We start from the raw sequence: 16017 nt of genomic DNA on the forward strand, positions 1-16017 counted from the left end.
TAGTCCAAGTCTCTATGTACACTTGGAAGGAAGAAACTTCATGAAAAATCTATAATGTAAATGTTTCTCAAAATCAGAATGGTTTTTCATGACAGAAATCAAGAAGTCTTTCAAAGATAAAAATGACAAAACTAAAAAATAATCTTCAAATGGCACCAAAACCAGCCTTCAGTAACTTCTTTGACCAAGAATGGAACAATTTGTGCATCAAAATAGTTACTAAAAGCAATTAATTTGAACATATTGACTTATTTTTAAATAGCCATTTTTTTGTGTGTAATTATACCAAAAAAGGAAGGAAAGAAAGAGAAAGTCAAATAAGGGCAACATCAAAAACAAAAACCTGACCCATGGGAAACCAGTAGGAAAGACCAGGAAACTAACATTTTACTGAAGATTTGTAATTTAAATACAAAGATTCATTGCTTAACCTAATTTTAGGATAACCAAATAGTTCTGGTGGATGAGAAAAAGTCTCTCTTCTCAGAAAACATTGAGCTAATCCATGAAGAAATGTAATAACTTTTCTAAACCATCATTTTGCAACCCCTAGTGAAACATCATCAGTAGGGAAAACCATTAAAGGATAAACTGAGGGCTGGGTGCAGTGGCTTACGCCTGTAATCCCAGCACTTTGGGAGGCCGAGGCGGGTAGATCACCTAAGGTCAGGAGTTCGAGACCAGCCTGGCCAACATGGTGAAACCCTGTCTCTACTAAAAATACAAAAATTACACGGGTGTGGTGGCATATGCCTGTAATCCTGGCTACTTGGGAGACTGAGGCAGGAGAATCGCTTGAACCCGGGAGGCGGAGGTTGCAGTGAGCCAAGATTGTGCCACTGCAGTCTAGCCTGGGCAGCAAGAGTGAAACACCATCTCAAAAAAAAAAAGGATAAATTGATGGGGAACTTATAATGCAAGTTTCAAGCCATCGCCCATTAAAACGAGCGACGAATCTTAGCATCACTAAAGGCTGAACAAGCAGACATTTGTGTGCCTTCTGTTGTTATGATGCAATACAAACACAAAGCATCACCTATGAAATTGGCCAAGAAAGCAGAAACTGAACTTAAGCAAGCTCTGTGGCTAACTTCTGTGTATGAGAAATATGAGGAATAGAAGAACAAATTAGGTGGCAGCCCCAGAAAAAAAACAGACCAATTCAAAACGTGGCATGTTCTGTATGACAACTGATCCAGTTTCTGAAACAAGTAAGTAGCATGGAAAAAAGGTGAGGAGATATTGTTCTAGAGTTTTTGCTTAAGAACACTAAACAACAAAATATAATGTGTAGAGTTCTTCTGGGATTCTGCTTTAGACAAACTAAATATAAAAATACTTTTGAAGGCCATTGAAAACTTCTGGTTGTGATCTGGATACCAAAAGACATAAAAGAGTTGTTAATAATTTTGCTAAACATGAATAATGTCGTACTTAGTTCAGAAAATATCCATATTTTAGATCCACACCTAACTTTGGAAAGGAGAATGACATGACTTACTGAATCATACGGAAAAGGGGAAAATAGATAAAGCTAGTGGAGCAAATTGTGATAATAATTGAATCTGTATAAAGCATGTATAAAGGTTTATTTTACAGCTCTCTATTTGTGTATGTTTGAAGAATTTTATGATAAAATTGTAAGTGTTTATTCCAATTAATTCTAATGAATAAGTGTTTACTATAAGTTACAATTAAATTATCTACTTAACCAACTTATACTCCAAAATATTTATTCATTTCATTAAGGGAAAAATATAGCATGAAGATATTTAACCTTAAAACAGATACTTGGAAGATATGATATCCATTAATTCAACCTATATTTATTGAGCCTTTATTATGAATCAAGCGTAGTCCTAGATGCTACTACAGAGGTGAGTCAAATTAAATCCTCTTCCTCCTAGAGTCTATATACTAGGAAGAAGGAGAGTACTAGTAACAAATAAAAGATAATAGTAATGCCATAGTGATGAATAATCACACACTAATAAGTGCCATGAAGAAGATAAAGCAAGGAAAGATGACAGAGGAACAAAAGGAATGGAGGCTATATGGGAAAGGTGGACAGGGAAGGACTTTCTAAAAAGGTGAGGCTTGAGGTTGAATCTAAATGATAGGTAGGTTAGGTACATGCATGCCTTATGGGTCTGGGTGATAAAGGGGCATGGAGGTGGGGAAGATCAAGTATGAAAGCACTGAGTTGTTTAAAACAAAAAAAAAGCAAGTTATATGCAATGGACAGTGAAATACAAGAGTGAAAAGAGAAGGTAAGCAGGTAGGAGGAATCAGAGGGCCAAGTACAGAACAAATCATGTAAAGCCTGGTAGAGCCATGGTAAGGCATTCTGATTTTATTCTACATATGACAAACCACTGAAGAACCCAAAGCAGGGGATGGTCATGCTTAGATTTAATATTTTCAAAAAATATACACTGCTAGATTTAGATTTTATGTATCTGTGTTCATGGCAAGATTAGCCTAAAACTTTCCTCTTATTGCCTTGAATGGTTTTGTTGACAAAGTTTATTAGCATCATAAAATGAAGCTGAGAAAATTCCTTCATCTTTTGTTCTCTAGAATATTTTGTATGAGACTAGAGTTATCTGTTCCTTGAAGAATTTATAGACATTGACTGTAAATCTGCCTGACCTTGATGTTAATTTCTGCACAGACTTCAGTTTCAATTTATTTTGTAGTTACATATCTCTTCATATTTTCTAGTTCTTTAGTTAAATTTGGTAAGTTATATTTTCCTAAAAACATACCCCATTTCTGAAGATTTTAAAAATATATTTACATAGCCTTATATTTCTGACCAATATAAAATAAATGGTTACATGAAATGATTGTTAATAAGTAGCAAAATATATGAAACAAAGTTTGTAACACATTGAACATCAGACAACAAAGAGGAGTGACCCCACAGAGATAGAAAACTAACAATATGAACATTATTATTGACCAGATTATGGCCTTGAGAGAACTTCCAGGATGCAGCACAGGGTGGAAAATCCCATGTGGCGTGTAGGGGACTCTCAGAGTTTAGAAAGTAGAGCTGAGTCCAGGGAGACCAAGGTGGCTACAGTTTATGGGCAGAGGACCAGAGAGGAGAGAGTAGGAGCACACGAGAGAGAACTCCAGCGATCTGCAAACTGCCCACTAGCAAAGCATAGATGGGCCTAAATATGTGAGAAAACTACCCCAGGCCAAAGAAAGAATGTCCCAAAATGAATAAAGGGAACAGTGTGCAGAGCTCACACAGGGCTGGGAATTGTGCCTATTACCACCAGCCAGTCAGGAAAGCCTCATAATTCATGGTACATTAGGTAGAACATTCAGAAGAGTCTTGCTTTCATAGTGGAAAATGATTAACTCCAGATTAAACACTGCTCTCATCCTACCTAATAAATCTTAAAAGCAAAAACCAAAAGAATCAAACAATTTCCATGTAATTTAATAGTCTATCAGAATAAAACTCAAAAACGTTTCTAGAAATGCAAACGTATCCAGCAAGAAAGTACAATTCACAAGGTTTGGTATCCAGTCAAAATTTACTAAGTAAGCAAAGAAGCAGGAAAATATGACCCATAATGAGAAGGAAAATAAATCCATCAAAACCAACCCAGCCTTGGCATAGGTATTAGAATTGGCAGACAAGAATACAAGAATAGTTATAATTGTATTCTATAAGTCCAAAAAGTTAAAGAATCAACATACTACAGAGATTCAGAAGACAAAAAAATTCAAATCAATAGTCAAATGCCAATATTTTTCAAAGATCCATGAAAGTGATAAACCTCTAATCTAATGCTTCTCATTTGGAGGTGATTTGCCAATGTCTGGAGATATTTACAATGGAGAGTACTGCTGGTATCTAGTAGGTAGAGGCCAAAAATACTACTAAACATCTTATAACGTACAGGAAAGCCCCCATGACAAAGAATCATCTAGTATTTGGTTTCCTGTTCCTGCATTAGTTTGCTTAGGATAATGACCTCCAGCTGCTGCAAAGGACATAATTTAGTTCTTTTCTATGGCTGTATAGTATTCCATGGTGTGTATGTACCACATTTTCATTACCCAGCCTATCATTGACAGGCATCTAGGTTGATTCTTTGTCTTTGCTGTTGTGAATAGTGCTATGATGAGCATATGAGTGCATGCCTCTTTTTGACAGAACAATTTATCTGGTTTTGGGTATATACCCAGTACCGGAATTGCTGGGTCAAATGGTAGTTATGTTTTAAGTTCTTTGAGAAATCTCCCTACTGCTTTCCACAGTAGCTAAACTAATTTACTTCCCCACCAGCAATGTATAACTGTTCCTTTTTCTGTCCATCCTCACCAGTACCTGTTATTTTTTTACTTTTTAATAGTGGCCATTTTGACTGATGTGAGATGGTATCTCATTGTGGTTTTGATTTGCATTCCTCTGATGATTATGATGTTGGGTATTTTTTCATATATTTGTTGGCAACTTGTATGCCTTTTTTTAGAAGTGCGTGTTCATGTCTTTTGCCCATTTTTAATGGGGTTATTGGTTTTATGTTTGTTGAATGGTTCCAGTTCCTTATAGATTCTGGATATCAGACCTTTGTCAGATGCATAGTTTACAAACATCTTTTCCCATTCTGTAGGTTTTCTGTATACTCTGTTGATAGTTTCTTTTGCTGTGCCAAAGCTCTTTAGTTTAAATAAACATGAATTCAAACTAGATTACTGTAAGCATGCTAGTGGTAATCCAGGGAAACCACTAAGAAAATAACTCAAACTTCAGAAAAGCTTCATTATAGAAATTGTTTGAGGGCAACTTGACATGATTTCTTATTCAGGAATGGCCCAGAAAGAGTGCCATTGATCTCTCTCTCACTTGGCCATAGTAACCCAGATGGGATCTTTCAATATGGAGGGCAGTTGCCTTCGTGGTTTTCCACTTCCTCTACCTGCCTTTGGGAAATCTGTTTGGAAACTTGCATTCACAGAGCAAAATATCTGCACAGACTGGACCAATCATTATTGAGCCAAATCAGGCCAGAAATATCTCTCAAGGATCTTCAGAAAGATGTAATGGATGGCCCAGATTATCCAAATTGTGGTAAATGAAAAGATTAAAGACATCAATGACTGTTCAAAGAACAGATAGCATATGGTGTCCAATAGCTTCATTGAAAGGACATGAAAGATGTGAAGACTGAGAGTAGAGAAGGAAAATTTTGAAGGGGAAAATAGGTAATTCAAAAATAATAGTTGGAGTTATCAATATCCCATTTTCTTTTTCTTTTTTTTTTTTTGAGATGGAGTCTTGCTCTGTCACCCAGGCTGGAGTGCAATGGTGCAAACTCAGCTCACTGCAAACTCTGCCTCCCAGGTTAAAGCAATTCTTGTGCCTCAGCGTCCAGAGTAGCTGGGACTGCAAGCACCTGCCATCACACCAGGCTAATTTTTGTATTTTTAGTAGAGGCAGGGTTTCGCCATGTTAGCCAGAATAGTCTCGAATTCCTGACCTCAAGTGATCCACTCACCTCAGCCTCCCAAAGTGCTGGGATTATAGGCATGAGCCACCACACCCAGCCAGTATCCCATTTTCAATAGTGGGTCAAAAGTAGGCTGAAAAGCAATAAGAACACTAAAGAAAAACTATAAACTAACCCTACCTAACAGACATCTATAGAACAATGTACTCAAAAAGATAGAACACAAATTATTCTCAAGTTCACATGGATGATTCTCCAGGATAGACTATATGCTAGGTCATAAACCAAGCCTCAACACGTTTAGGAAAGTTGAAATCATACAAAGTATGCTTTCTAACCACAGTAGAATAAAAGAAATAAACAATACAAAGAAATTTTGGAAATGCACACACATTGAAATTAAACAATATACAATTAAATGACTAATGAACGGAAGAAAATCATAAGGGAAATTAGAAAATGTGAGATTAATGAAAATGAAGATATGTCATACCAAAACTTATGGGGCACAGCTACAGCAGTGCTTAGAGAGAAATTTGTAGGTATAAATTCCTATATTAAAAAAGAATAAACACCCCATATCAATAACCTAATGTTCTATTTTAAGAAACTTGAAAAATAAGAGGAAGCTAAATTAAAAGCAGAAGAAAGAAAAATTTGAGTTGCAATAAATGAGACAGAAAATAGAAAAATAGGGAAAATCAATAAAACAAAAAGTATTTTATTAAAAAGAACAACAAAACTGACAATCTTTTAGCTATACTGACCAAGGGAAAAAAAAGAAGACTCAAATTACTAATTCCAGAAATGAAAGAAGAGACATTACTATTGACCTTACAGAAATAAAAAGAAATATAAAAGAATATTTTGAACTATGGTATGCCAACAAATTAGATAACCTAAATGAAAGGAGAAATTCCTAGAAAGCCAGAAACTCCTGAAATGGACCAAAGAGAAAATCTAAAATCTGAATAGACCTGTAACAAGTATTAATTTTAAAAAATGAATTAGTAAGAACGAGGCCTAAATAGTTTTACTGGTAAATTTTACTATATGGTTAAAGAATAGCTAGCACCAATGCTTCTCAAACTTCCAAATAATAGAAAAAGAGGTAACACTTCCCAGCTTATTCTAAGAGGTTGGTATCACCTTGAAAGCAAAAGAAATCACAAGAAAACTGCAAACAAATATCACTTATGAATATATTTGCAAAATTTCTCGACAAAATACTAGCAAACCAAATCCAACAACACATAAAAAGGATTATACCCTTTGATTAAGTGTGATTTATCACAGGACTGCAAGGTTGGTTCAACATATGAAAATTTGTCTATATAATAATCCACATTAATAAATAAAGCAAAAACCCACATAATCATCCCAACAGACACAGAGTCTGACAAAATCCAACATTTCATAATACAAACACTCAATAAACTAAAAACAGAAGGTAACTTCTGCAACCTTATAAAAGACTTCTGTGAAAAAGCCACAGCTAACATTATATTTAATGCTGAAATGTTGACAGATCTCTCCTTAGATGAGGAACAGGACAAGGATGTCCAATTTCAGCACTTCTATCCAACATTCTAATGGAGGTAATTAGACAAGAAAAAGAAATAAACAGCCCTTTGATTGGAAAGGAAGAAGTAAAACTATCTTTATTTCCAGATTGTGTCTTGAAACTCCTAAGTAATTCACAAAAATCTATTAGAACCAATAAATGAATTTATCAGCTTTCAGGATACAAAATCAACATACAAAAATGAATTATATTTCTATGCATTAGCAAAGGACAACCGTATTAGTCCGTTCTCATGCTCCTATGAAGAAATACCCAAGACTGGGTAATTTATAAAGGAAAGAAATTTAATTGACTCACAGTTCTGCAGGGCTGGGGAAGGCCTCAAGAAATTCACAATCGCGGCAGGAGCAAGAAGCGCAGAGCAAAGCAGTTTGAGGGGGAAGCGTCTTATGAAACCGTCAGATCTCACGAGAATTCACTATCAGGAGAACAGCATGGAGGTAACCACCCCCATGATTCAATTACCTCCCACTTGGTCCCTCCCATGACACGTGGGGATTATGGGAACTGCAATTCAAAATGAGATTTAAGTGGGGACACAGCCAAGCCATATTAACAATCAAAAATGAAAACAAGTGCATTTACAATAACATCGAAATAATAAAATACTCAAATAAATTTAACAAAATAAGTGCAAAGCTTATAATATCAATTATAAAATGTTGAAAGAAATTAAAGAAGACCTAAATATATGGAAAGACATCCCATTTTTATGGATCAGAAGTCTCAGTATTATTAAGATGGTAACACTCCCCAAATTGATCTACAGATTCAATGCAGTTGCTATTAAAATCCCAACTGACATTTTTGCAGACACAGACAAGCTGATCCTAAAACTCATATAGAAATGCAAGAGACCCAGACTAGCCAAAACAATCTTTAAAATAAAGAACAAAATTGGAGGATTCACACTTTTTTGTTGTTGCTGTTTGTTTGAGACAGGGTCTCGCTCTATCACCCAAGCTGGAATATAGTAGTGCAATCACGGCTCACTGCAACCACAAACTCCTGGGCTCAAGCAGTTCTTCCACCTCAGCTTCTCAAAGTGCTGTTTACAGGTGTGAGCCACCATACCTGACTTACACTTCTTCATTTGAAAATGTATTACAGCTGGGCGTGGTGGCTCACACCTGTAATCCCAGCACCTTGGGAGGCTGAGGTGGGCGGATCACGTGAGGTTAGGAGTTCAAGACCAGCCTGGCCAAGGTGATGAAACCCCATCTCTACTAAAAATATAAAAGTTAGTGAGGCCTGGTGGCATGCGCCTGTAATCCTAGCTACTGGGGAGGCTGAGGCAGAAGTTGCAGTGAGCTGAGACCGCACCATTGCACTCCAGCTTGGGTGACAAGAGTGAAACTCTGTCTCAAAAAAAAAAAAAAAAAAAAGACATATAGATCAATGAGTGAGAATCAAGAATCCAGAAATAAATTTTAAACATTCACTGTCATAGTCAATTGATTTTCTTTTATTTTTGACCAAAATCATTCTTTTTTTTATTATCACCAACAATGTGGAACAATGTCGGTAATAAAATACTCCTTCCTGCCAAGGTAAACTGCTCCTACTGACCTCTCCCTTCTTTGTATGGCATTGCACTGCACTGCACATATACCTGCACATGCAGAAAACCTAGACCCAAATAGGCATTGGAAATATGTGAAGTGTTCATATTAGCCATCTAGACAGCCCATGTTACCACATCCTCTCCATTCAATTTTCTTCTGTAAACATATCTTGAGTAGTCAAAGTCAAACATACCAAAAAACCCACAGCAATGTGTATCTTCCTAGAATTATATTTATCTCAAATAAAGATTCTTATCCCAACTAGTCTCAAAACCATCTCCAGCGGAAGCCATTGGCAACTGACATCCAATGCTATAATTTCCGTGTGTTCACAGGCTCACCAGGAACAATTCTTGCTCTTCTTCTGTGCCTGGGCCATCTGGCATGTGCTCAGAGGGATAAACACCAAGGGATCTTTAAAGCCCAGCCATGTGTCAAAAAATCACATGGACAATATCACACTGTAATTTTTGATAAATGTTTCCTGGACAGGGCAACAATCCTTGACTGTATAGACGCCAATCCAGATTTCCTAGGATCTGGCTGACTTTCTGTCCAATGACACCTGGACGGTGGTCTGCACCTGGGGGCCCCCAATAGAGTATTGATCTTCAAAGGTGGAGTTCTGCAGAATGTCAGGAGGCTCCTAGGGCTCTGTCAGAGTCATCTTTGAGCACTGCTTGGTAGCTTTCTCAGTCTGAAACATCACTCCATCCTTATGGAGCAGAATATATTCAAATAATCTCTTGCAGGGAATTATTGCACCGTCCTCTCATCCAGCACTGCATGTGCTGGTTCAGACTATCCTAGGAGAATGGGGCACAGCTGTTGCAACTGTTACTCTGCTGGTACACAACCTGGTGACCATCTGATTTTCAATGAATGGCTATGAAATTTACCCATGTAAGAAACCTGTACATGTACCCTTTGAACCTAAAATAAAAGTTGGAAATAAAATAAAATAAAAAGTTGAAGAAATTAAAGAAATAAATAAATAAGAATATTAAGACACTACAATAGGGAAAGAATACAACAAACGGTGCTGGGACAATTGAATATCTACATGCAAAAGAATGAATTGGAACCTCTACCTTACACCATATTTAAAGATTAACTCAAAATGAATCGTAAACCCAAACGTGAGAGCTAAAATATAAAATTGTTAGAAGAAAACATAGGAGTAAATACTTGTGACTTGGGGTTAGGCAATGATTTTTTTTTTAGATATGACACCGAAAGCACAACTGACAATATTAAAAATAGATGAATAGAACTTTATCATAATTAAGAACTTTTGTGCATCAAAGGAACCATCAATAGAGTGAGAAGGCAACCCAGGGAATGGGAGAAAATATTTGCAAATCATACCTGATAGGGGATTAATATTCAGAATATATAAAGAACTCCTAGAAATCAACAACAAAACCCAAACGACTCAATTTAAAAAATGGACAGCAGCCTGAGCAACATGGCAAAACCCCATCTCTACAAAAAATACAAAAATTAGCCGGGCATGATGGCACACACCTGTAGTCCCAGCTACTAGGGATAAGGGGAGGGGCGCTGAGATGGGATGATCACTTGAGCAAGGGAGATGGAGGCTGCAGTGAGCTATGATCTGGCCACCACATTACAGCCTAGGAAACAGAGTGAGACCCTACGTTAAAAAAAAAAAAAAAAGACTTGAACAGACATTTCACTACTAAAGGAGATAGACAAATGACCAGTAAGCACATAAACACATTCTCAAGATTATTAGCCATCAGAGAAATGCAAATAAAAATCACAGTAACATACCATTTCATATTCACCAGACTGGCTATAATAAAAAAAGACAGACAAGTGTCAGTGAGGATGTGGAGAAATCAGGACCCTCATGTATTGCAGATGGAATTTTAAAATGGTGTAGCCATTTTGGAAAACAGTTTGGTAGTTCCCAAAAATTTTCACAGTTATCTAGACCCTCAAAATTTTCAGAGTTATTAGCCGGGCATGGTGGCAGGTGCCTGTAATCCCAGCTACTAGGGAGACTCAGGCAGGAGAATCGTTTGAATCCAGGAAGCAGAGGTTGCAGTGAGTCGAGATCGCGCCATTGCACTCCAGCCTGGGCAACAAGAGCGAAACTCTGTCTCAAAAAAAGAAAAAAAATATATCAGAGTTATCTAGACCCAGTCCATTCTTAGGTATATATCAGAGAGAAAAAAATATATATATACACAAAAACTTGCATATAAATGTTCATAGAGGAATTATTTATAATAGCTCAAAAGTGGAAACAATCCAAATGTTCCTCTATTGGTAAATGAGTAAACAAAATGTGGTATATTCGTACAATGGAATAGTATTTACCAGTAAAAATTAATGAACTATTGACACATTCCATAACATAGGTAAACCTTGAAAACACTAGTTACAAAGGTCATATATTATAAGATTTCACTTATATAAAATGTCCAGAATAGGCAAATCCATAGAAACAGAAAGTAGATAAGTCATTGACAAAGTCTGGGTGGACCTCAGCCTCTCAAAGTCCCGGGATTACGGGCTTTAGCCACTGTGCCCAGTCCAAACGCCATTTTATAGGAAATGCAGAGGACATGGGAGCTTGTTCAAATACTCATGCAGATGTAATTAACAATATCTAGCTTTCGGCCGGAACCGCCATCTTCCAGTAATTCGCCAAAATGACGAACACAAAGGGAAAGAGGAGAGGCACCTGATATATGTTCTCTAGGCCTTTTAGAAAACATGGAGTTGTTCCTTTGGCCACATATATGTGAATGTATAAGAAAGGTGATATTGTAGACATCAAGGGAATGGGTACTGTTCAAAAAGGAATGCCCCACAAGTGTTACCATGGCAAAACTGGAGGAGTCTACAATGTTACCCAGCATGCTGTTGGCATTGTTGTAAACAAACAAGTTAAGGGCAAGATTCTTGCCAAGAGTATTAATGTGCGTATTGAGCACATTAAGAACTCTAAGAGCCGAAATAGCTTCCTGAAACGCGTGAAGGAAAATGATCAGAAAAAGAAAGAAGCCAAAGAGAAAGGTACGTGGGTTCACTAAAGCGCCAGCCTGCTCCACCCAGAGAAGCACGCTTTGTGAGAACCAATGGGAAGGAGCCTGAGCTGCTGGAGTCTATTCCCTATGAATTCATGGCATAATAGGTGTTAAAAAAAAAAAAAAAAAAAAAAAAAGGACCTCTGGGCTATTAAAAAAAAAACAATATCTAGTACAATTTCTATAACGAAGCCAGGAAAAATGCTTATTTTAATTTTTAAGAAAAACAATATTAAAAACAACGAGTTGATTCCCTATCACCCTTCAAAGAGAGCCAAATTTTTAAAGCATCATTATGAACTCACATATTTAATTTCACTTAAGATTAGTATAAAAATTGTAATTTGTGTTTTTCAAAAAAATTTTCAACTTTGTCTACATTTTCAAACTTATTGGCATATAGTTATTCATAATTTTTGCTTATTATACTTTTAACATATGTAGGATCTACCTGGGTATGTATAAAAATGTGCCCAGATATACATCCATGATTTTTTACTCTTGTAGGTATGTTTTATTTCAACAATAAAAGTTATTTAAAAATAAAAGAAAGAAGGCACAAGAGAGTCTTCCTTAGCCTGCTTAATTTACCCTTCATTTTTTATTTTAGGAAATGTTGCCTTTTGGTATCATCTGTGTCATGGGAGAAATACATAATTTCATGCTCAATTTAGAAAGAGTCCAGCTGCTGTTACATTATTTAGTTGGCACTGGGTGGAAGTGTTGCTTAAAGAGAGACTTTCATTGCCAAAAATTTCTTTGCAATATATCATATTAAACACTGTTGATTTGTGTTTTAAATGTTGCCTAATGCTTTTTGTAGTATTTGAATTCTTATTGTAAACTATGGGAGCTATCTGCAGGGAATCCAAGGCCTTTCCTGTTTTTCATTTCCTTCATTTTTGGAGATAACATCACAGTATGGAGAGAGAACCCAGTTATTTCCAAATCCATAGATTCACTGGGGCTGGGCAATGTCAAATCAGCACCTGAATAAATAAAACATGAGCCCATTAGTGCAAGCTTATATGACCTGTCAGCATCATTAGGCTTTGCTGTGCACAGGAAGCCAGCAGGGATAAGGCCTTTCATAATTACGGCATCTCTCGAGAGAGCCTAACAAATCCAGGCTTTGCTTTTCGAATAAGCATTCTGGTGTTTACTTTCCAGGCAAGGGTCTCACTTCGTTTTTAGGTTGCTGTAATTCAAACCCTGCCCTCCTAGGAGTCCTCCTGCCCTGCTGTGAATGGATGCACCCAACTAGATTCCATGGAAATTCAATTCCACCAGCTCGACACACATAATGACCAAGCAGTAGCAGGCTTATTCACCAGGGTTTACATCCCTGATACTGGTATTCTCAAAGGTAGTCTCTGCAAGAACCCTCACATTTGACAGGATAAACTTGTTAACTTTACGATTCAAGCTCGTGTAGTGAATGTTAATGTTTAGGAGTGCAAAGCTTAGGAGCACGGACCTGCACCCAAATCCAGATTCAAATCCAGCCTTGCCACTTGTGTTAGTCCATTCTTGCATTGCTGTAAAGAAATACCTGAGACTGGGTAATTTATAAAGGAAAGAGGTTTAACTGGCTCACAGTTCTGCAGGGGGTACAGGAAGCATGACAGCATTTGTTTCTGGGGAGGCTTCAGGGAGTTTTTACTCATGGTGGAAGGTAAAGCAAGCAGTTTACATGGTGAAAGCAGGGGCAGGACAGAGCAAGTCTATACTGATATTACAACACACTTGTAAAGAACAAGATCTCGGGCCGGGCGCGGTGGCTCACGCCTGTAATCCCAGCACTTTGGGAGGCCAAGGCGGGCGGATCACGAGGTCAGGAGATCGAGACCATCCTGGCTAACACGGTGAAACTCCATCTCTACGAAAAATACACACACACACAAAAATTAGCCGGGCATGGTGGCGGGTGCCTGTAGTCCCAGCTACTCGAGAGGCTGAGGCAGGAGAATGGCATGAACCCAGAAGGTGGAGCTTGCAGTGAGCCAAGATCATGCCACTGCACTCCATCCTGGCGACAGAGCGACACTCCGTCTCAAAAAAAAAAAAAAAAAAAAAGAACAAGATCTCATAAGAACTCACTCACTATCACAAGAATAGCACCAAGTGGATAGTGCTAACCATTCATGAAAAATCCACCCCTATAAGCCCATTACCTCCCACCAGGCCCCACCTCCAACACCGGAGATTACAATTCAACATGAGATTTGGGCAGAACCACAGATCCAAGCCATATCACCACTTACTAGCTGAGTAGCCTGAGACAAGTTTCTGAACCTTCCTGGGCCTCAATTTACTCATCTATAAATGGGGGCCATAATATTGTCTATCACACAGGATTCATGTGAGAATTAAATGGCATTATTATACATGAAGCACTTAGAGAAGCACTCTAATATAGTAAGTGCTCTGTGCATTTGTTTTATTATTCTTATTACCTGTGTGAGCTCACACAAGTAACAAGCTCTCTGTGCTTTTGTTTCATATCTATAAAATGAAAATAATAAAAACAGTACCTGCTCTATAGGGTTGTTATAAATATTGAGTTAGTTAATTCATATACGGTATCTAATGAATTGCCTAGCACATAGTCAGCACCCAGTGAATTTTAGCTATTCTCATTTGATCTTTTCTATTTTCTGACATATGGAAATGCAGACAGGATGGTAGGTTGAATGTAACTTATGCCAAGGGTTTGCCAATTTTCAGGGAAAAAATTATTGCTTTTTTAATACATCTGTTATATTTTTCCTATGATCAAGGAAATACATTTTTATAATAATAAATTTGTAAAAGAGAAAAAAGTAAAATGTTCATAATCTTACTCTGCAATTACATGTACTTTATATTTTTATATTAGGTTGATGGAAAAGTAATTGCAGGTTTTTGCCGTTGAAAGTAATGGCAAAAACCGCAATTATTTTTGCACCAACCTAATATTATATTTTTCTTTCCAATCTCTTTTTTACCATGCACAAACTCAGATCAGGGTAAAAGAAAATCATAATTTTAAAATTTGGCCATTGATTTCCTTTTAGAGGAGAACAATTTCCCTTTAGCAAAATTCCTTAAAAAAATCACTTGGGTGGAAAGTGAGACTATCAGGGCGTAATAAGTAGTTAAGAACACAGAAAGAAAGCTAAGCCACTCAGCATTCAGAATGAGCAATAATCTGTAAATAGAGAGTGAGAAAAGTAAAGAGAAAGCAGAAAGGGAGTTAAAAAATATAATGAAATGGCTGAGTGTCTTTAAAGAAAAAGAAGGTGCTGGATCATTACTGCCATATGATCCAGCAGTCCCGCTTCTGGGAATTTATCCAGAAGAATTGCAATCAGGACCTTGAAGAGATATGTGCACCCCCATGCTCATTACAGCACTATTTGCAGTAGCCAAGATACAGAAACAACACAAACCTCCATCGAGAGATGAGTAGCTTAAAAAATGTGGCACATGCACACACACAGGCACACACACACACACACACACGAATGTTATTCAGCCTTGAAAAAGAAGGAAATCCTGCCATTTGCAACAACAGGTATGGACTGTAAGACATTATGCTAAATGAAATAAGCCAGGCACAAAAGGACAGACACGACATGATTCCATTTATGTAAGGTACCTAAAATAGTAAAACATAGAAGCAGAAAATAGGATGGTGCTTTCCAGCAGATGGGGCCAAGGGAAGAATGGGGAGCTATTCAATGGGTATAAAATTACAGTCAAAACAAAATGAGTAAGTTCTAGAGATCTGCTGTACAACATTGTGCCTGTAGTTAACAATACAGTGCTGTACACTTAAACAGTTAAGAGTGAAGATTTCATAAGTGTTCTTAACAGACACACACACACACACAAGGCAAAGGGACATAAGGAAACGTTTAGAGGTGATTGATATATTTATTACTTTGACTGTAGTGTTGGTATCACTGGTGCATGTGATGTCCAAAGTTATCAAATTATATACATTCAATGAGTGCAGTTTTTATGTATATCAATCATACCCCTGGCCAGGTGCGGTAGCTCACACCTGTAATCCCAGCACTTTGGGAGGCCAAGGCAGGAGGATTGCTTAAGTCCGGGAGTTCAAATCCAGCCTGGGCAACATGGTAAAACCCTGTCCCTACTAGAAATACAAAAACTGAGGTGGGAGAATCACCTGAACCTGAGAAGGCTGAGGCTGCAGTGAGCCATGATTGTGCCACTGCACTCCAGCCTGGGCAACAGAATGAGATCTCAACTCAAAAAAAAAAAAAAAAAGAAAATATTATATCCCAATAAAGCTGTTTTAAAAAGTTCTAATATTGTAA

General features: G+C 37.3%; 1 protein-coding gene and 1 pseudogene across 4 annotated transcripts in view; one reads left to right on the top strand and one right to left on the bottom strand.

The window, feature by feature from the left end:
• Positions 1 to 8964: 8964 nt before the first annotated feature.
• LOC100440704 (mammalian ependymin-related protein 1-like) lies at positions 8965 to 11203 on the bottom strand (annotated as a pseudogene).
• A 75-nt stretch (positions 11204 to 11278) lies between these two features.
• The window catches only part of LOC129060781 (large ribosomal subunit protein eL21-like), a 28535-nt gene continuing 23796 nt past the window's right edge, over positions 11279 to 16017 (top strand). For all 4 annotated transcript variants that reach the window (XR_008527684.2, XR_008527686.2, XR_008527685.2 and 1 more), the window contains exon 1: positions 11279 to 11678. Coding sequence is in view for 1 of the 4 variants with exons in the window: in XM_054561058.2 (XP_054417033.2) it covers positions 11408 to 11678 (271 nt within the window). In the remaining 3 variants the exon portion in view is untranslated. The remainder of the gene's footprint in view (positions 11679 to 16017) is intronic.

The sequence above is a fragment of the Pongo abelii genome, chromosome 7, assembly GCF_028885655.2.
Source record: "Pongo abelii isolate AG06213 chromosome 7, NHGRI_mPonAbe1-v2.0_pri, whole genome shotgun sequence".
Taxonomy (NCBI): Eukaryota; Metazoa; Chordata; class Mammalia; order Primates; family Hominidae; genus Pongo; species Pongo abelii.